This window comes from Pristis pectinata, chromosome 6, assembly GCF_009764475.1.
Source record: "Pristis pectinata isolate sPriPec2 chromosome 6, sPriPec2.1.pri, whole genome shotgun sequence".
NCBI classification, from domain to species: Eukaryota; Metazoa; Chordata; class Chondrichthyes; order Rhinopristiformes; family Pristidae; genus Pristis; species Pristis pectinata.
The window spans coordinates 46,252,946-46,274,838 of record NC_067410.1 but is presented as its reverse complement, the minus strand read 5'-3'; the positions used below and the strand labels follow the sequence as shown (position 1 = coordinate 46,274,838).

The 21,893-nt window shown below is 38.4% G+C and overlaps 1 protein-coding gene across 3 annotated transcripts in view; it reads right to left on the bottom strand.

The window, feature by feature from the left end:
* Positions 1-3,185: 3,185 nt before the first annotated feature.
* Positions 3,186-21,893, bottom strand: part of LOC127571824 (interleukin-1 receptor-associated kinase-like 2) — a 57,296-nt gene continuing 38,588 nt past the window's right edge. Inside the window, exons 8-15 of one of the 3 annotated variants that reach the window (XM_052018560.1) lie at positions 21,621-21,736; positions 18,725-18,935; positions 17,580-17,642; positions 15,926-16,117; positions 13,558-14,356; positions 12,168-12,296; positions 10,717-10,769; positions 3,186-9,856 (exon numbers count right to left, since the gene is read on the bottom strand). In XM_052018560.1, the coding sequence (XP_051874520.1) occupies positions 10,756-10,769; positions 12,168-12,296; positions 13,558-14,356; positions 15,926-16,117; positions 17,580-17,642; positions 18,725-18,935; positions 21,621-21,736 (1,524 nt within the window). In that variant the 3' untranslated portion in view covers positions 3,186-9,856; positions 10,717-10,755. The remainder of the gene's footprint in view (positions 9,857-10,716; positions 10,770-12,167; positions 12,297-13,557; positions 14,357-15,925; positions 16,118-17,579; positions 17,643-18,724; positions 18,936-21,620; positions 21,737-21,893) is intronic. The other 2 variants (XM_052018561.1, XM_052018562.1) reach the window with 2 other exon arrangements.

Here is a 21,893-nt window from a genome sequence, read left to right as displayed (position 1 = left end):
AAGGAACTGAATTCGCCCTGCCATTCAACAAGGCTGCGGTTGATCTCCACGTATCTGCCTTTACCCTGTATCTATAAATAATTAATTTACCTAGCTGCAGATGTTATCGGAAAACATGTTAAATTCCTACCACCCTTTGCACTTCTGAAAATATTGGGTCTCATATTTAATCTTGGTTAAAATCATAAGTAATATAGAAATTATGGGCTGGAGTGCGTTGGCTGTAGCTTCAGAACCACAGGGGTTCACTCATTTGTACTGAAGCAAGTCCAGCTGTTCTAAGTTTGGAACATAATGAACCACTGCATCTGTCACTATGCTCTGTTGCTAAAATCAGTATGAAGTCCAGCAGTTGAGCAAGGCTGTGCTAGGAATTTCTAGCATTATGCTGGTGAATTGCATCAGAGATCTTATCCTAGGTTAAATCTCGTGCAGGATCAGTGATCCCATTCATTTGAATGGAGTTCTTGGCTTGTGGAATGGGGAAAGTGACTTTTTAAATTATGTTTGCTGCCAAGGCTTTAAATGATTTGGAACTGTTTTAATGAATAATATTATTTTTATAATTTTTAAAATTATCTTCATCAATTTTGAACAGCTTTGAAATATTTCTAAAAATCAGGGCAATATAAAAATCTATTAGATTTCTTGGCAGCTGTGTCAAAAGGCCCCCTCACCGACCAACAGCCTTGTGCTGAAGTGTTTTTGTTACAAAGACCACTGAGGCTGAACCCTGTCTCCAGGGAGATTCCAGCAACACCTACAATGTAAGTACGGGTTCAAACAATTTAAGATTCCAGGTCTCGTGCAGAGGATTCTCCCAAATATAAATGCAGCTTGTTGTCATTAACCAAGAAATCCAGGCTGACATTCATTAAATGAGTATGAAATCAACATTATCACAACATCACTTCTGATGTAATATTCGGGTGTTTATTACAAGGTATAGAATAGGTTTCAAAACCATTCTTTTTTTGTTGAAAGTTTCATGTTGAAATAAAGGTAACCACACAGATTCTAAACAGGACTGAGTTTAATATTGACACAGTCATGAACCAAGGTTGCATCACTGTCATTTGTCATGATGTTCAATAGACAACTCCACATTCAATTTCAGGCATGCTGCTTGAATCTGACTGTTTTAACTTGCCTGTAGCCATTTCTATGAAATAGGAATGACTCCATGATAAAGAGCTTACAATTATATTCTCCATTTCTTTTGAACAAAAAGAACAATTCCTTTGGTTCTTGCTGAATATTCATAGTTGTCATTTTTGTGCACTTTGCTGACCTGTCTGGAAGTTACGTAAATCATTGGGTAGGAATTAAACACATTAAAACTTTATTTATTTTCTTACAACAAAGGAGAAGACCATTTGTCCCATCAGGTCCGTGCTGGCTCTCTGATAAATCCCATCAGTCCCATTCTCTCTCACGTCCCCATTAACTCCTCCCTTCTCGATGCTCCTACCCATCTCTACTTGAGACAATTTACAGTAGCCAGTTAGTCTACCAACACGTATTTAGGATGTGGATGGAAACTGTAGCACTCAGGGAAAGTCCACATGGTCACAGATGAAATGTGAAGACTTCACATAGCACCCAAGGTCAGAATTAAACCTGACTTGCTATTTTGGGTAATCTGCATTTAGAAAGGCAGGGATTAATCAGGGATAGTCAGCACAGATTTGTTGATGGAAGATCCTCTCTGACAAATTTAATTGAGTTTTTTTAAGAGGTAACTAAATGTATTGATGAGGGCTGTGCTGTTGATGTGGTTTATGTAAACTTTAGTAAGGCCTTTGCCAAGATCCCAAATGGAAGGCTGTTGGAAAGGCTAGAGCCCATGAGATCCAAGGCAAGTTGGCAGATCAGTGCTGAGACCCTTGTTTATTATACATTAATTACAGGCAGATGGGGTGGGAAGGGGAAGTCTATTATGGGTAGGACATATATCATGAATGGTAGCACCCTAGTGAGTATGGAGGAACAAAGGGACTTTGGTGTACATCCAAAGTTCTCTGAAGGTGGCCACAGAGATAGAGTGATGAAGACGGCATGCAGAAAACTAGCCTTCATTAGTTCAGGAATAGAATATAAGAGCGGGGAGGTCTTGGTACAACTTCATAAAACGTTGGTTAGGCCACATATGGAATATTGTATGCTGTTCTGATCACCACACTATAGGAAGGATGTGATTAGCTGAGATTGTAGAGGAGAAATATCAGATATTGCCTGGGATGGAATGTTTGTTATGAGGAGATACTGGATAGGCTGGGTTTGTTTTCCTTGGAGAAGAGGAGACTGAGGGTTGACCTGGTAGAGGAATACAAAATTATAAGTGGCCTAATAGGGTAGCTTACAAGAAACTTTACCCCATGGCAGAGATGTCTAAAATACGGGCATAGGTTTAAGGTGAGGAGTAAGAGGTTCAGAGAGGATCTGAGGAAGAATGTTTTCACCCAGAGGCTGGTTGAAGTCTGGAACTCACTGCCTGACGTAATGATGGAAGCAGGTATTCTCTCAAAATTTAAGGAGCATCTGGAAGGGCATATGAATTGCCAAGATAAAGTAGGCTATGCACTAAGTGCTGGCAATGGAATTAATATAGATGGCCACTTGATGGTCAGCATGGACATGGTGGGCCAAAGTGTCTGATCCCAAATGATCAGTCCTGAGCAGAGCCCTCAGTTTTGTCCCCGTGTCCCCATTTCAATGAATTTCAACATGAAGTTCAACGTGATATTGAAGTCTTCCTTCTCTGCCTACATGCCCATTTCTTTGGCCAGGAGCCTTCACCCAAAACTGTGGACCATTTCATCCATCCTTAGTACTCCCGATCCAACTGGACACCTCCCTTTGGCCAATTACCATCCTTAGATCTATTCATTGCCAACTGCTGATGTGACTTTTCCAGTCACTTCTCAGGGTCTAACCTACCCCATTCTGAAAACTGGACTGCATACGCTAAGAACCAACCCTGATATGATCATCAAACCTGCTGATATTGGTGGTGCTGTTGTGGTCTGGTGAACTGATCTCTATCTCACAGATATTATCTTGTGCTTTCCCATGCTCACATTTATAACATCCTCTGCTTACACAAAAATAAAAGGTAAAACAGTTTCTTTTTAATTGTTTAATTTTGAAAAAAAAAGGAACTTGCTGTACTCCCATTACAAGTATATTTTCAACCAGCAGTGCTAAGTTTATTAATCTTACATTTAACTACAATTAAAAGATTGATATGAAATACTGTACAGGGATTTTATGTGATTTATTTAAATAACATTTTGCAGCATACTGAGGTTAACATAATCAATGTCCAAAATCGTCATGAGCTTTTATAAAGATTCCACAATCTTAATTCAGGCTGCTATTCGGCAAGTTCCAGACCAGAATTTCCCAGAGTAGCACATCTCAAAAGTGCCCTATTATGCTTTTTCCCCTGTTGGTCCAAAAGGTTTTTAAGCTGCAAATTATTGGCTCTGTTGGGTAATAACAAGGCATCCAGGAGTTAAGTGAAATAAGAGTTATTAACTAAGCACATTTAAGGACAAAGAATGAAATAGAAAAGTGACTGATGAAAACAGGACACATTAGATACAGAAAGAAAACAGAGGGAAAGATAAAGAGAGAGACCAAAGTTTAAAAAAAAGTTATAATTTAAAATGTTTAGAAACAAATTATGATCTGCAGGACAATTCTACAGTTTCAATTATTTTTCTGACACTGAGGTTGACTCATTTTACAAGAATGTAAAATTTGTTATGAGGGAAGTTCTTGTGTTGTTAAACACCAACCATAACTTTCTACAGTGAGTTTAATTAGTCTTAATAGCCCAAGTGCAGTGTTTTTTTAAACTCATGCAAAGATTAATGGTGAGTATCTTATCATCCTCCTGGCCAAACTGCCAAGCAATTTGTGGTGTTTTGCAAGTCATGGCATAGCCTTTTCATAGATTTCTTTAAAATAAACATTAATCATGGCAAGGACATTTAATTGACAGTTAGAACTACTTCCTCATAAATTGTGGGCCATTTGGTTGCAGGATCTGCAGGGCAGGTTATATAAGGTTAGCAAGAAATCATTTTCTAGTTCCAGTAGCTACCTTTGATCGGTTGTAAACCAGAAACAATTTACAAAACTGTAATATGCATTTGATGGAATGAACTCTTACACCAACCTAATTATACCAAGTAGTTCAACAGCATCACTTGGATTGATTAGAATGTAGAGTCTGATTTAGAATTTGATAGTGATTCGTATTGCACGTAACCGTATTTTGAGTCTTGTCAAAATGGTCTGGAATATTGACATTGATGGATAACTTCAGAGAAAACAAAGCTACTCTTTAATCCTCTGTATTGAGAGTTTTCCTATATCAAAAATAAAGATAAGTTACTCATTTAGAATTGTCACCGAAATAAATTTTGTAGCTTAAAATTTTTTTTACTGTGTTTCTGAAACCCAGTCTCAGCTTGTATCAGCTCCTAAAATATTAATGTTTCTCCAGATCTCTTTCTCCATTCTCCCTTTCAACCACGAACTGTTTAATAGTAGGAGTTACCCAACCCAGTTCAATCCAGTGGTCATTTTACATTAATACACAGATGCTTTTTGGAGAGATGTTGATTAGGAGATGGAAACTTCACCAATTTAGTCTCACTAATCCAGAGATACCAAGGCCTTTTAACTATTCCAGCTGAAATCAGAAAACTCAGCCTTTTCTAAAGATGGAACCTGGAGTCTGGGAGTCTACACCCAGCACATCACGAACACCAGCCTCCCCTCCTTGGACTCTGTCTTTACCTCTTGCTGTCTTGGTGAAGCAGCCAGCATAATCAAAGACCCCACCCACCTGGGTCACTCTCTTTTCTCTCCTCTTCCATCAGATAGAAGATACAGGAGCTTGAGGGCATGTACCACCAGACTTAAGGACAGCTTCTACCCCACTGTGATAAGACTGTTGAACGGTTCCCTTATACAATGAGATGGACTATAACCTCACGATCTACCTTGTTGTGACCTTGCACCTTATTGCACTGCAATTTCTCTGTAGCTGTGACACTTTACTCTGTACTGTTATTGTTTTTACCTGTCCTACATCAATACACTCTGTACTAACCCAATAATTGACCTATACAATCAGTATGCAAGACGAGTTTTTCACTGTACCTTGGTACAAGTGACAATAATAAACCAATACCAACTTTAGCACACTTCTAATTAAACTTAAAGCAAACAAAAATGTATATATTGTTCTGCAACATAACCTGAGAAAAGCAAATGACTAAGGGTGACTTTATTTTAACTGAAAAAATTTTAGTTCCCTGTGTTATTCAGGAGCTTCCATCTGTGGGCATTGAGGCATTCTAAGGGAGTAGGGATACTGATGAAGGGGATAACCCTGGTAGAGCTTGACTTTTTAAAAAAAATTTTGATTTTGACATTTTTAACCTTTTTAGATACTCAGCCATCAAATACTTTAAATAATAGAAAATTAAAAAAAATTAGAAATATCAATTTCAGATTATAATTCGCCATTTTAAAGTCCAGAATTTTAGATTCTGGTTTTAGGCAGCCTATTTTAAAGTGGGGTACTCTAGCAATAAGGATATGAGCAGAGAGAAGAACTATGAAATTTTACTGTCTAGAGTTGTAGGTTTACTAACTACAAGGTCTGAGAGACACACCAGTGTAATATGAGACCCAAGAATAGACCAGCACTACAGTGACATGAGAAATGAGGTTTCTAAATCTGAAGCAAGAAAGAGACTACTAGATGTAGGGGTAACTTTTATGTTAATGCAGAAAATGTGTAAAGAGAATACAAAGTTGTGAGAACTTACAAATACAAAAAAGTCCCACAGCACCAAGTTCAAGAACAGCTTCAGTCATTCGGTTCTTGAACTAAATGGCAAAACCCTAATCACTACAGTTTAGCAACATTATGACCAATTTAACCACTTTGTACTAAACTGGGATTTTCTTTTGTTCTAATTGTTTTCCTGTAAAAATGGTGTATATGTTTAATTTATATTTTTCTTGTGAATGCTGTTTATATGATGCTATGTACCGGTGGTACTGCTGCAAGTAAGTTTTCCATTGCACCTGTGCTTACATGTACTTGTGCATAGGACAATAAACTCAACCTTGACTTTAAAAAGCAGGAGCAGAAGTTGACCATCAGACCCTTTAAGTCTGCCCCACCCTTTAATGTGACCACGGCTGATCTATGCTGGCCTTAATTCCTCTTCTCTGCCATTTCTCCATACCCCTCTATTCCTTGATCTATCAAATATTTGTCCATCTCCACCTTAAATACTCCCAATGATTCAGCTTCCACCATCTGCCAGGGCAGAGAATTCCAGAGATTTGCCAGCCTCTGTGAGAAGAAATTCCTATGTACCTCAGTTTTAAATGCTGACCCCTAATCTTGCAGTTATGTCCCTCTGGTTTGAGACTTTCCCACAAGTCAAAATATCCCAATATCTACCTTATCAAGCCCCTTAGGATCTTCATATGTTTGAATAATGTCACCATTCATTCTTCTAAACTCCAAGGAATACAAGCGCAAATTATTTAGTTTCTCTTGGTAGAATAACCCTCTCACCCCCAGGAATTAGTCTGGTGAATCTCCTTTGTACTGCCTCCAATGTTACTACATACTTTGTTTTAGATAAGGGGACCAAAACTGTGTGAAATATTCCAGGTGACGCCTCACCAACACCCTGTTCAATTGGAACAAAACCTCCCTATTTTGTAAACTCCAACCCCTTTTCAGTGAAGGCCAAAATCCATTTGCCTTCTTAACAACTTGTTGGATCTGCCTGCTAGCTTTTTGTGATTCATGCACTAGAACATCTACAGTAGATCCCTCTATACTGGCAGTCTCTCTCCATTTGGATAATAATCAGAATTTTGATTTCTCTTACCAAAGTGCATGACCTAACACTTTAAACTCCCATATTCCCATATTAAACTCCATTTGCTAGTCTTTTGCCCACTCTATCTATCTGTATCCCATTGCTAAATCACTTCTTTATCACTTCATGCCCGTCCACTTATTTTCATATAATTGGCAAATTTGGAAATGTTATATGCTGTTCCTTCTTCCAGGTCATTAATGTAAATAGCGAACAATTATGGGCCAAGAGCTGATCCCTGCAGTACTCCTCTTGTTATCTCCTTACAATCTGAAAAGGACCCCTTTATTCCATTTTCTGAGAGGACCAGTTTTCAATCCATTCCAACACATGCCCTCCAATACCATGGGCTTTTAATTTATGCCCTAGCCTCCTATGTGGCAGCTGGTCAAATGTATTTTGGAAATCTAAATACACTACATCTACAGGTTCCCCTCTATCAACTCTCCCTGTTACATCCTCAAAGAATTCAAACAAGTTTGTCAAATATGATTTACCTTTCCTAAAACTATGTTGACTAGGCTTAATTATATTCAGCTTTCCTATATGATTAGCTATTTCCTTTTTGATTATTGACTCTAATATTGTTCCAATATTAGTTGTTAAATTAACTGCCTGTAGTTCCTTGCCTTCTGCCTTTTCGGAACAAGGGAGTCACATTGGCTGCTTTCCAATCTCTGGTATCTTCTAGAGTTTAGCAAGTAAGAAAAATGTCAACCTGTGGGTCTATAGTGGAACCACTACCTTTGCAACTACTTCCTTTAAAATCCCAGTGTGCAAACCATTTGCTCCTGGCAACTAGTCTACCTTTAGCCCTCTGTTTCTCCAATACTTTACCACATTATTTGAACTTAGCTCATCTGATATCTTGGGGATATTAGCAAAATATCCCTAAGATATAAGATGGGCTGAAGACTGATGCAAAAATGTTATTCAACATATCTGCCATTTCTTTGTTTGCTGTTTTAATTCAGCAGCCTTGTTCTCTAGAGAACCCACAGTTACCTGAAGGAAGGAAGAATATGTATGCCATCTACCTATTTACATATCCAAAAAAACTTCTACTGTTTGTTTCTATACCACATGCAAGTTCTCTCTCAAAAATCATTTTTCTAAACTTTTTAGTCTTCTGCTGCTGGATCCTAAAAATTCCCAGTTCTTTGGTCTACCACTAGCCCTTACCACTTTGTATACCATAGGTTTCAATTTAACATCATCCTTTCCCTCCTTTGTTAACTGTGAATTGTACTCTTCTTCATGCAACCCCTCTTTTTGATCTAACTCTTTTAGATGCATTTTGGACCAGTTATTTAAATTTCTGCCTCTGTTGACCTGTCTCCTAATTTGATTGTCCAATCCATCTTTGACAACTTCTTCCACATACCATTATAATTGCCCTTGTTTAAATTGAAGACTTATGGACCTATGGTGTTCATCCTCAAAAAGCATTTGAAATTCAGTCTTTTTATAGTCACCACCCACTAGGGGATCTTTAATTACAAGATTCCTTATTAATCCTTCCTCATTACATAAGCCAAAATCTGAAGTAGCCCATTCCCAGGTAGGGTCCGCAATGTAATGCTCTAAACAGCAATCCCTGACGCATTCCACAGATTCTTCTACAATACCCTTGTTGGCTTATGGGTGGACCAACCAATGTGGTCTTCCCTTTAGCCATTGACATTTTAGAGACTTTTGTAATAATAAAGCCAATATTGCAGTTTAGCCCTTGCATAGCTAGGGCTAACAATGACAATCTTTTAAATAATATTAGTGCAGCTGAGATTTTGGATAACCTTGATGGTTTTAAAATATGGGAAAATGTTCTAACAGAGAGCATGAAATCAATATCAATAAAACTGGATTTTCGTATGTTGTCTAAGAATAAAACTTTAGGTTTTAATTCTATCAGACCATTCTATTAACTGTAGCAAATTAGATTTTATTGCACCGCGAAAAATATTTAGGGTGCTGGTCGTGCACTTTGTTAACAGCTAGATTAAAACCCCCACAAAAGTTGGATATTTCTAAAGTTTATATGATGCCTAGCTTTTAGTTTTCTTTTCTTCTAAATGAAGCATCCCAAAATATTTTTGTTAAGCTAGATGAGAAAATTAGGAACTATGTTAAAACTAGTTTTTATCTTCTTAATTGCATGAACAACTAAGTTTTATATTCTAGACTTAGGGATGGTGGTCTTGGACTTCTGAAATTGAGTCCAGGGTCCTTTATCAATTATTAAAAAAATAAGCATTTTTTTAAAAAAAGGGTAGCGATGGCCTTGTTTCCCTACCTTTCAAGTTTGCAGGCATCAATTTAGAGGAATCCATTGCTAAATATAAGAAAAGACACAAGAGACTGCAGAAGCTGGAATCTGGAGCAACAAACAATCTGCTGAAGGAACTCGGGGTTGAGCAACGTCTGTGGGGGAGAAGGAGATTTTGATGTTTCAGGTTGAAACCCTGCATCAGGACTGAGAGTAGAGAGGGGAGATGGCCAGTATAAAGAGGAGAGAAGAGCAGGGTTTTGACCTGTAATGACGACAATTCATTCTGCCCGACAGATGCCGCTTGACCGGCTGAGTTCCTCCAGCAGTTTGTTTGTTGCACTAAATACAAGAACTTTAACTGCCTTGGGGCTAATTTTGTGAATGATGTTCTTTTGAAGTGATGTTTTGAGTGTAATTTTAGTGGGCAGATCATTGGATGTCATGTTATCTGAAATAACAGTTTCCATTATGTGGAATAACAGCTCTTTCAATGTGGAAAATGAAAGTATTTGTAGTCATTGAAGCAAATGGACATATCCATTGGACACATTGAAAATACAGTGCCTTCAGTCTTCTGGCTTGACTGCATAAATTTCCATCATGTTTTGATGTTTCTTTATTGCCCCTTCTTTATTGTAGTTCAATATTCTGGTTCATTCTGTTTAAAAATAATCCAGCATTAGGTCTTGAAGTTCACATTTCAAAACAAACCGATGTCTTGTAGCATACCTCACTAACACATATTATTGTTTGTAATCCTAGGAAGCAATCATGAAGGTGCAAAAGTTGTCATTTCTTTTTAATGGAGAATGCACTACTCAGAATTGATTGGTCATATGATTAGCAAGAGAGCCCATCAGAAAGCAGTTTGTAAATCTACATTGGTAGATTCAATGTGACAGCACAATTTCACACTTTCTCCTTCCAATTTTACTCCTTTGCTGAAATAGATGCTTAATACCAGGATGTAATAAGATTGGACAGAAGACTGGCAAGTTACACTACAAATTACCACAGGGATTGTGATTATTCACTGAAGCTTCTGGAGAAACAGCTGTTTATAGTGATTCTACCAGTTTCTGTACCAGAGATGGTAGTGGGAAATTGGGAAACCCCATCATTAATAGGCAATTTTAATATAGATCTGTCCTTGTCCCACTCAGTTTGTATTTGCTTAATAGCTGTTAGAAGAGCAATTTTGCAGCTGTTGTTCAGAAACAGAGTAAATGCATTACTTCTACTGCTACCCCAACATGCACCAGAGATCTATCTGGTCACAGCAGCTTCTTAGATTAGATTGTGATGTGATGTGGCTTATCACTAATGTGTGAATAGGCAAAGAAATTGAGCAAAGATGGGTACAATTCTGGGATCTATTCAACATACTGTATGCCCAGTCTGAGCTATGCAATACCAGGAAGTATCAAGCAGGAGTATTTGAGATTTTCAGTTACAAGTGTGAGGAAAATCAGATGCAAGGGATGTTGCAAATTATCAATTGAATCTTTAAACACTTGCCTACATTCACCACAATGAGAGATGGCATCTTTTGCACTTTCATGCAGTGATTCCTGCAAAAAAAAATAAATTGTTAGTGAGGAATGCACACAATATCAACTCAAGCACTCCTTTGCATCTGTGCAGGAGTACTAAACATGTCTGATTAGGAATTGTAATAAGTGTGTTTTTTGGCAATCTCTTTGCGCAGATGTCATTGCCATTGCACACTTGCCATTGTAATAATGATGAGTTAAATAATGTTAATCCACTTTTAGAACATAGAACACTACAGCATCGTACAGGCCCTTCGGCCCACAATGTTGTGCCGACATTTTATCCTGCTCTAAGATTTATCTAACCCTTCCCTCCCACATAGCTCTCCATTTCTCTATCATTCATATGTCTGTCTAAGAGTCTCTTAAATGTCCCTAATGTATCTGCCCCCACAACCTCTGCCGGCAGTGCGTTCCATGCATCCACCACTCTGTGTAAAAACTTCCCCCTGACATCCCCTTTATATCTTCCTCCAATCACCTTAAAATTATGTCCCCTTGTATTAGCCATTGTCGCCCTGAGAAAGAGTCTCTGACTGTCCACTCGATCTATGCCTCTTATCTTGTACACCTCGAGCAAGTCACCTCTCATCCTCCTCTCCAAAGAGAAAAGCCCTAGCTCACTCAACCTATCCTCATAAAATGTGCTCTCCAATCCAGGCAACATCCTGGTAAATCTTCTCTGCACCCTCTCTAAAAGCTTCCACATCCTTTCTATAATGAGGTGACCAGAACCGAACACAATACTCCAAGTGTGGTCTAACCAGAGTTCTATAGAGCTGCAACATCACCTCGTGGCTCTTGAACTCAATACCCCAACTAATGAAGGCCAACACTCCATACGCCTTCTTAACAACCCTATCAACTTGCGTAGCAACCTTGAGGGGTCTATGGACCTGGACCCCAAGATCCCTCTGTTCCTCCACACTGCTAAGAGTCCTGCCATTAACCTTGTATTCTGCCTTCAAATTCAATGTCCCAAAGTGTATCACTTCACACTTATCTGGGTTGAACTCCATCTGCCACTTCTTAGCCCAGGTCTGCATTCTATCAATATCCTGTTGTAATCTAATTTCTGAATAAACATTTAATTAATAGTTTAGGCTTTATCCATCAACAAATTAAACAAGTTCAAATGTTATTTTGCTCCTTTTAGATAAGAGGCACTGAAGTTCATACATGACTAAAGGATGAATTGAGAAAGGTTCTCTGTTCATTATCCCAGATACACCATGAAACCTACTCAGTGATCAGGCACATTCAAAGATACAATCAAGGATATAGGGAGGTATGGATTAGGTATGAGAATACGTTGTGAAGCAGGTCAAAATTTAGCTAAAACAAATATGGCAAGAAACCCCTCCAAGAGAGAGAACTACTTGAATCAACCCAATAATGGGCAGCCAGTGTACATACCCTCAGTTACAAAGAAAGCTGACAGGAGCTCTGCACTATCGATCTTTCCTTCTTCATATAAAAGGATCTTATCTTGCAGTTTCTTTTTGTGAGGACCGATCTCAATACTCGAGGAAGACAAAGCTACTGCTGTAAAATGAAGACAGAGAAACTTAGAGCTGTGGCAGAACCACTTGGGTCATTAACATAAAAGAGACACTGAAATTCTTTTACTCCCTGCCTTGGTCAGAGGGAGCACTGGACTAAGACAGAACCAAGAGAGCAGTGCTGCCTCACCAATTTATTTGAGCATTTAACGGTATTACACCTTCTCATGTAACAAAATCACATCTCTGGGGAGCTATGTCAAGAAGAAAGTTTATTCCATATGTTTAGGCAAGAAATTATTATTTTGGAGAAACTATCATTTTAAACTGATTAAGGATCCAAACTTTATATGACCACTGCTAGCTCTCTTTGCACAAATTAAAAGATTAAAAACGTATAGCCTTTCAGACATTGAAGTTTTTAAATACTGGGAAATTAAATATTTTTGTGGTTTGGTCACCAATGAACTATAACCAACATTAAGTACATTAATGTTCATTTAACAGTCCTTGTTCAGCTGCAGCCCGAGTTAGAGGCATTATTAACTCTTTGAGTTGTCCCACCATGCACTCCACAATCACAACAAATTGGATTTAAATAAAGCTGCTTTTATACATTGTTGCAGAGCAGATATAGTTTTAAGGCAAAGTACAGTTCTACTCAGAGTCTCAGAGCAGGGACCAATATTTATTTAATAACCATATTAAATAAAAACATCCATGAGAAAGATTGTAACCAATGACTTCCAGAGAGTTGAGATCCTCCTAAATATTTTCATGTGTTTATTAATCACTTTAATAAATGGAAGGGCCTCACAGATGGATGGAATCCCTTCCATTTATGAAAGTGACTAATAGGCACATCATAGAATTGACTTTTTGCAACACAAGGTTTAGCCCATTAAACTTTTATTTTCCCTGAGTGTTGTGACTGCTCACTTCCATTAGGGTCAGGTTATGTTCTTGACCCAGATCTGGTTCTTAAAGAAATGTGATTGGGGAAAATAGTGACTTGTTATGCCTTTATTCAAACAGTAAATGTGGCAATATAAATTATGTCAAAACTACCATGCCATCGATTGAATACAGAATTTTTATGATATATATTTTTTAAGCTTCCGCCCTGCTTGTGTTCAGCCGCATTTGTGCTCCTGATTTGTTCTCTAGTGATCCGTGTTGGTTGGATATACCAGGGCCATTAACCTTCAAGGGACCGCGTCTAAACACGAGACTTCCAGGAAGCAAGGGCAAAGATATTTTCAATTATGTGCATGTACATCTGATTTCACAGACCTGAACATTACCTGGACTTGTGCCATGAGGCACTCCTGGACAATATTCCACAGGGTGCTCAAAAGCACATGCTTCATGGCATAGTTCACTGATGTTAAAACCCTGGTAAGAAGGATCTCTTGAGGGGGACTTTGAGTTGATTGACACTTTGTCTCCACTCTGAACAGACAGCATAGGAGAAACATCAGAATTGCAACAGTAGCCCTTTGAACAATCTTTGTAGTTGTCTCTGATCTGGTTGAAAGAATTTGCTGTCCTATCTTTTGGGTATGGAGAGAATTCACAAGCAGCATTTAAGGCAGCACTAGAATAATCACGTGGAACACAAGGTTTATCTGAGACCCTGTCTCTTGGTGGAGGTAATTCTTGAACAAAATGGCTGTTGGACTTGCAACCAAGTGTATTGGTTTTTGAATTGTCTTCACCTCTGTTAAAGCAAGAGCTGTCATCACTGCAAACACACTTTGTCTTAACATTGTATACTTTGCAAGACAAATGGCAAGGGTTTTCCGGTGCAGGGTAGTAACAAAATATGTCAGACTCATCTGATTCACATGGTACTTTAGGCAATTTTGCATCAGGTAGCTGTTCTGAGTTTCCAGATAAGCCTTTGAAAATGGTTGGACTTTGGGGTTGTAAAGACTTTATGTTATTATTGGGATCCAGGGAGGGGGAGAGGATCTCCGTATTTTCCTGTGGACGCAAGGCCAATTGATTTAGCTTGCACACAACATCTTCTGTCTCCTCAGGAGAACTGTGCACATCACAGTGTTTAAGGTCATGCTCTAGAGTCTCCAGCATAGAGTAAACCTGAAAAATACAGACAATGCATGTCAAATAACCATGTGAAATCATTTGAGAGGGATTGAACACATTTGGACTGCATACTTCACTCTAGCAGGAAATGTCCACTCCACTCTCTTACTAAGATATTATATTCAACTTTGGCAAAATACTGTGAACATAATTTTATTTTTTAAATTTCACGCATCAGTCACCATTAAAGTTGAGAACATTCCTTACAAGACTTAGCCGGCTTATAAAATAAATTGTTGATTTTATATAGAAGAATAATTCTGACAACTGTGACAATGCAGGATTTTTAAGATTCTCTTCTCATTGGGTTATACATAAATATTGTTGTAACACAATTGGCATAACCACCCTCCATCAAAAGGTATGAAAGTCATTTAAATTTACAGTGATACTCTGCCTTCGCCTTGCAGATTTTGATCGAATGGAGAACTTGATGACACATTTAAGATCGTGAACCAGATAATGGAACAAGCTAGTGCAAAGCCATTCTGGAGAACCTGGCAATGGCTTGCCTTACGACACATCTGGTCAACATGGTTTCCATTACATCGTTCCTGGACCTAATTGGTGGGTTCTTCATGGGTTATAATCTAGGCAGACGTGCTACTTTCTGAGCATCCAGTTAGTGTAGAAGTTTTTCCACACTGATAGCGGTGGTTACCTGGAACAAGCTGTCAGAGGAGGTGATAGAGGCAGATACAATTATGTTTAAAAGGCACTTGGACAGAAAATTAATTAGCAAAGGCGTAGAGGGATGCAGGCAAATAAGATTAGTGTGGATGGGCATTGAGGTCAACATGGACGAGTGGGCTGAAGGGGCCTGTTTCTATCCCGAATGATTCTGTCAATGTAAGAGGAAATTGTATCATCACAGGCTAAAAGCATCTTGGCATCTGCCCTGGAATCTAACACATCTTCAAAGATATATTCTTTTCTGCATGGAGGTGAGATACAATGTTGTGGTGAGAAAAAGATTTGAATAACACAGACTCTAGTCTTTATTGAGATTGGTTAGTATCGTGGCTTGTTTGTCGTCATGGAGCAAATTTCCATGGGCCGCTGAACTTAAGGAAGCTGTTCCACAATCCTTCCTGAGTGTTCGGCTTCAAAGAGGTTGAATAAGAAACACAGAATTTCTCATTATCCATGAGGGATAATAAGAAATTATGTGTATTGGAACTGTTCAGCTCTGGATCCACTGCAGTAGTGCCTAATTTTAGATTTGAAACCATAGATGGAAATAATTTTGAATGGTTATCTAACAGGGAAACAGATACTTGATTTTCAAAGCACAGCATTGGTAACAATACAGTATTACAAAAATCACATGCAGCTTACAACCCTTGGCCCAATAAACATTTGTTGGTGATTATTTTCTGCACAGACTCCAGTTATAATTCAATATGATTGTCTCATCTCCATATTCCTATATTTCGCTTTCCTTCAATAGTCTGCTGAACTTATTAGATGTTAACACGGTCGATTTTCCAATCATTATAAATCTGTTCTAATAGCCCAAATTTGTTTTTCTTTCTTCATATAGCAAGTCACTTTTTTATTTACCTCCGTCATCTTGAGTGTCTTCTTTTTGATGCACAGGCAGGCGATTATAGCAAACCTAACTGCAAAATTAAGAGGAAGAAGACCTGCTTTTGTATCCAGATACAGCTGACAAATTTTGTATGCTGTTTTCTCTGGATCTGCTCCATTTTTCATTTGCTTTTCTGCCTCCAGCTCTTCCAACACAAGATCTTTCTGTTTAACATGAAGATAAGTTAGTGCATTATATATATCCTGTACATAGATAAATACATTTTCATGTATTAAAAGTTTTGGTGCTTATTAAGGCAAAAAAGATGTTAAATGAGAGAAAATAATTATTTATGTCAGAATTGAACATATTCAGGGCAGATCTGAGTAAAACCACCTCTGCAGGACCACAGTTTAAATAGATTCCCAAATCATTTACACAAATGAGTACTATTTTGCAGCGAGCGAATCATTTACAAATGGAGATCTTCACTTAAAGAAGGTGCTGCTGCATGATTATGATATAGGTAGAAGGAAAAGAAAGGGGTAAAGACGCAAAGCAGAGCTTAAGACAGAACTCTCAAAAGCTCTGGTGAGAATGGCATAAATAGAGGGCAAATAAAGAAGGCAGTCTCTGAGATAGTTTGTGGCACTGTATCCTGGTTATACATCAGATGAAAGGAGACCGCTGAAGATGCACTGTAAGAAATAGCTTCGAGTGCAGCTGATTTGACCAGGTCACATCTCTTTTTGATCTTGTGTCGATTGAGCTAATCAATAAACCTAATCAAAACATACATTCTCAGGTTACGAGTGTTATAATTCTCATGGGTTGTTTTGTCAGGTTTATGGTAAAGAATAAACATAGAAAGGCCTTTGTAGGTGACAGAGATGTTAAGGAATTAGCTGAAATAAAGGAGAAAGAAATATAAAGACAGATCTCTCTGCCTTGGCCAAACTAAGAGATGAACATCAGAAGAATTGCTGTTTATCATGGTGAATGTTTGTACTGGGAAATTAATTCACCAGAATAGACAAGGAGATAGTACAATGAACATCAACTGCCTATGGGTCATTAACTACATAGGACAGTATCTCAGTGGTGGAATACAGGCCAATGAATGGATGTAGCTGCATTAGTGGAGGGTTTTATGTTGGAAGCTTCATGGTCCCTACTGTCTGCACTGCTGTTAAGTAATAATTGAACAAGAAAATAGCTAGAGTATGCATGCAGGTCATTAACAAATGATCTTCCAGAACCTTAGTGCTGTGTGGGCTTTGCCCATCTTACCTACATGCTCACTTGTAGTTAGACAACAGAGGTGCTGAATGTAAATAAGTTTAGTGATTAACGTTAGGGATCAAAAAGCCCTTAAATTGGATACAAAAAGGATGGCTTTTGTTAAATGGAATCAGAAGGAAACAAGAAGAAATGAAGAAAACCCGAGTGAAGTCATCTTATTTGCAGTTGGACAAAGCTAATAACCTGAAGGTATCCACTACTCGGTGAACTGACAAGTCTTCTATTCAATATCAGGATGGAAATATGTATAAACAGGGTAGCAAAACTACTGCTTGATAAATTATGTGTAAATGCTGATTCAATAAACCGTTATTACTTAGCAGAATGGTGTCAATGTGCATCCATTGTAAAACCTTACAGCATACATCACTTGTGTCTTCTTACCAGAAATGCTGGTTGCCTGCTTTCATCCACTGCTTTCATACCAGTCAGAATTTCAGCAAGAACCTGTGATAAAAATTAAAATGACACGAGCTTCAAAAGCTACAGAAAAAGCACATGGATAAAATAATCATCATGGTTTTAATACATGATATGTTGATTGTTTTCCATAAAGAATGGAGGAAGGGACAGGCATATTATGGGTAGTGCCTCACGATCTCATCAAATGCTTATGTGTGGGTTTGTGTCAGTGAATTCTTCCTAATTTCAGGAAGGAAAGCCCTGGATGGAATCAAGCCAGCTACCAATTAGAACCTGAGTGAGAGGACATTCATTCAAATATAGCTCTGTTTGAGTTCTCATATTGTAGTTTACGCTTTTAAGAACTATAAGATATTTTTAAAGTATACTGTACTGAAAGAATATCTTTACACCTATTGCCCTATAATATTTTCACTTCACTGCTGTTTTTTTTAAAATGTCATTTAGTGACTTTTTATTGTCACTTAGTGCATTTCAAAATGCATCATCCTCTCACAGAATGTATATGTTGACTGTCAAGCCGCAAACACATCAGTTTTCAAACCGCAGCATGGAAACTCAATAGATCCATGAGTTGTAATGATACATTGGGCAAAAATGGTGGTAAGTGGAGGAAAATGCAAAAAGGAAAGATCTGGATTATATTCAAGTTTTATCTTCTCTATTGAATGAAAATAAAATCAAAACAGAAAACTCTGGTCCTCTTTAGTAAGACAAAGAGAAACACAATTAATACTTGGATTGCCAGACAAAGGGTCTTCCACCTGAAACATAACTCTGTTCCTCTTTTCATGCATGCTGTCTGACCTGTTGAGTATTTTCAGTATTTTCTGTTTTTATTTCAGAATTCCAACATCTGCAGTTTTGTTTTGGGATTTTCATTGAATGTGAATTCATTATTTTGCTTTTTGTCCCAATGAAAATAAATTCTGAATCCTCCTTGAATTAGAGCTCTAAATTCCAGAAGTTATTTTGTCCAAATTCTTGATAATGTGCCAATATGCAAAAGGAAGCTCAAAGCCAGTCATATTATTCTGAATGAAGCCTCAATCCAAGATTAGATTAATTTGATTAATAATCAAATACATCATTCAGGAACCACTTACTATTCCAAAACTGAAGGTGTCAACTTTTTCAGACAGCCACCTGTGTCGCACAAACTCATCCGGTAGGTAGGCTAGAGGTCTCTGTAAAGTCTTGGTCTTTAACGTGGTATGGCTGTTGATTTGACTAGCATCTGTGCTAAGAGGGCCAATCTTCACCAGCCCAAAGTCTCCCAGTTTTGGTGTAAAATATTCATCTAGCAGAATATTTGAACTGCAGAAAGAAGGCATTTTTATTAAATATAATTATGTGAATTAACCTTAATCATAGCTTTAAACTTCCAGCAAATATGTCATATTCTTGGATGTTCAGAATGTTTTGATACTTGATGACTACAATTATCATTAAATATTAAATACCATTAAAAATTTCTTTCAAGTTCCCAATGTATAATATAAGTAAGTATGTTTTTTTATTTTGGAAATCTCATCTTAGAGTTCAAAACTGTGTCACTCTGGATATGTGGAATGGGGATTACATTATCCTTATTTCAACTACATCACTTTAATCCCAAAAGTCTGTAGGTTCTACAGAGTTACTCACTAAAGTAAGGAAATTTGGTGAGATAAGACCAAAGCCTTAGCTTTATATTTAAAGAACTAAATAAATTAAATTGTTAAAAAAAATCAAGACAGACTTTGCAGTGCAGCCAATGTGATGCACCTGCAGTACATGGGAGCCTACAACAACTACGTCAGCAGTAGATGTCTGCAGGTCCATGAACTTGCATTCAGAGCTAATGAGCTGGAGACTGGGATTTGGACACTACAACACAAGGGCAAAGTACCCAGGATACTTGTTCCAGGAGTGGTTACCCCTCTTACATCAAAGTATTGCAGGATTGGGCAGGAGTTGGGGGGGGGGGGGGGGGGCGGGGGCGGTGGCAGATACGTGAAACAGATTTGAAGATACAGAGTTAGCGTAGGAGGTAAATGAACCCTTGCAATTGTCCACCAGCTAGGTAATTCATGCAGCCCATGTGAGCATTAAGCAGAGGCAACAAGAAGGATGAACAAATTGATCATAGCACTGTGGTCCAGGGGGACATTTACGTCTGGGGAGCTTACTTTTTTTTGTTTAAGTTTGACATAGATAGAAATAAATAGAACTGATCTATGGTCATTACAGTGACATGGTTGCAAAGTGACCAAGAGTGGGAATTAAATATTTCAGGATTCTTAGCTTTTAGAAGAGATAGGCAAAATGGAAAAGGGAGAGGAATAGCCTTTATAATAAAAGATGAGATAAAAGCAGTGTAGAGAAAGAATGTTAGCCAGGAATATCAAGTAGAATCAGCTAGGAAACAGCAAGAGAATGGAAAGCATTGATGGGAGATGTCTACAGGCCCCAAAAAAAGTGTTAATATAGGGTACAACATAAATCATGGGGGATGAATAATAATGGAAGTTTATAAAAGTGTATTGATCAGTGTATTGAGAAACCAATAACAGAACAGGCTATTTTAGATCCAGTAACGTGCAATGAGAAACATTAATTACCTAATTAGAGGTCCTTTTGGGAATAGTGATCATAATATGATAGAACTTTACATAGAGACTGAAAGTGATTTAGTTCAATGTGAAATAAAGCAAGCTACGAAGGTAGGAAGGATGGGTTGGCTTTGGTAGATTTGGAAGCCAGATTGAAAGGTATGTCAATACACTGGTATCCAAGCCTAGCAGTATCCCACAGAGCACTGATTGGTAAAGCACTGGATTGGGAAACTTTATTAGAAGCTTTGATAATAACACTGGTATCCAGCTGAGCAATACCTGGCATAACACAGAGTTGTATGGTGCTCTTCACTCTCACAAATACAAACTCCACCAAACTTTAAAACAGACACCCATTCAACTGTGTGCTGTTATGCTAGGAACCTGCAACCAATACCTCCCCATCCACTATTGCATCCTTCTGTGCTAGGAACCCAATGCAAACAACTGCTCTCCCTGCTGCTGCACGCTGCTGTACCTGGAACCTGTGTGCTGGGATCCTGGTCTGATCCCCTGCCCTCTGCTGGTGCTCCCATGACCTCATGGCTGTGAGAGGAGAATCTGCCCAAGAGGGCTTGGCGTTAGATGGGCTGGTGGGTGCGGTGGGGAAGGGTGCAGCCACTCTGTGCTGTAATGTGGAGTTCATTACTGCATCCTGGCCAGCATGATGAGTGTGGGTCATTGCTGGGGACTGGCAGCACTTGCGCTATGTGTTGTCAGACCATCTGGGTCCTACTGCCTCCCTCATCGCCTACTGCTGGATGTGATGAAAGCCGCTGTCTCCCCCTCTATATGTTTGGCCTTAGAGCTTTCTCCAACCCAGATTTCATTATTTTACATTTGGTCAATTAAAAGACTTCAAAAGTTCTTTGCTGCACTGCACTATGAACCTTGACTGATTTTACCCGAACTCAGAGGATAGGTGCAAGAAGAAAACAAGGGAAACCCTGCAAAACTCTTCCGGGAACCCTGTGAGTTTTATGGGACTTTTAGAAAGACCCTTGGGGAAAACACATACCACTTCAAAAGTAAAAGAAATTCTAATTAACAATTTTCTGTGAGGCATCAAAAGGCTGACGGCATCCAGCAGGGTTAATGCCTTTAGGAGCAGATTATGAAGAGAATGAAATCAGGGAAACTGTGCTGGAAGATGGCAACAATTCACATTTCTGCAGCTTCCCAAAACTACAGCCTGGAAATTCATCTGCGATCAGTAGCACTAAATGTGCTATATAGCAGAGATTCCACTTTCCAACCTGTTGAATTTCAGAATCAGAGTGGAGCACTCAGCTGCACTGTATATATGCTTAGTGCTACTGACAAGGAATCTTAGCCCACTACTTTTCCAATTAGAACAAAAGTAATTAGACTTGGTGAATCAAAGTTTTGGGAACAACACTTTTACCTTTTTATATTTCCATGTATTAGAGGTACATTACACTGATGCAAGTATTGTACTGCCCTTGCTGTTCCAACTGCAATCTTAATACGCGTTTCCCATAAAATCATATCGGCAGGATTCTGAAACAGAAAAGATGTTGGAAACTGGATTAGAAAGAAAACAAACATTTTTATGGGTAAATGGTAACCTGGGGCTTGTTTTGAAGTGTATGCACCCATTTCCTCTCGAAGATTCCACTGGTCAGTTCCAGTTTCAATTCGCCCCGATGCCAGTGTC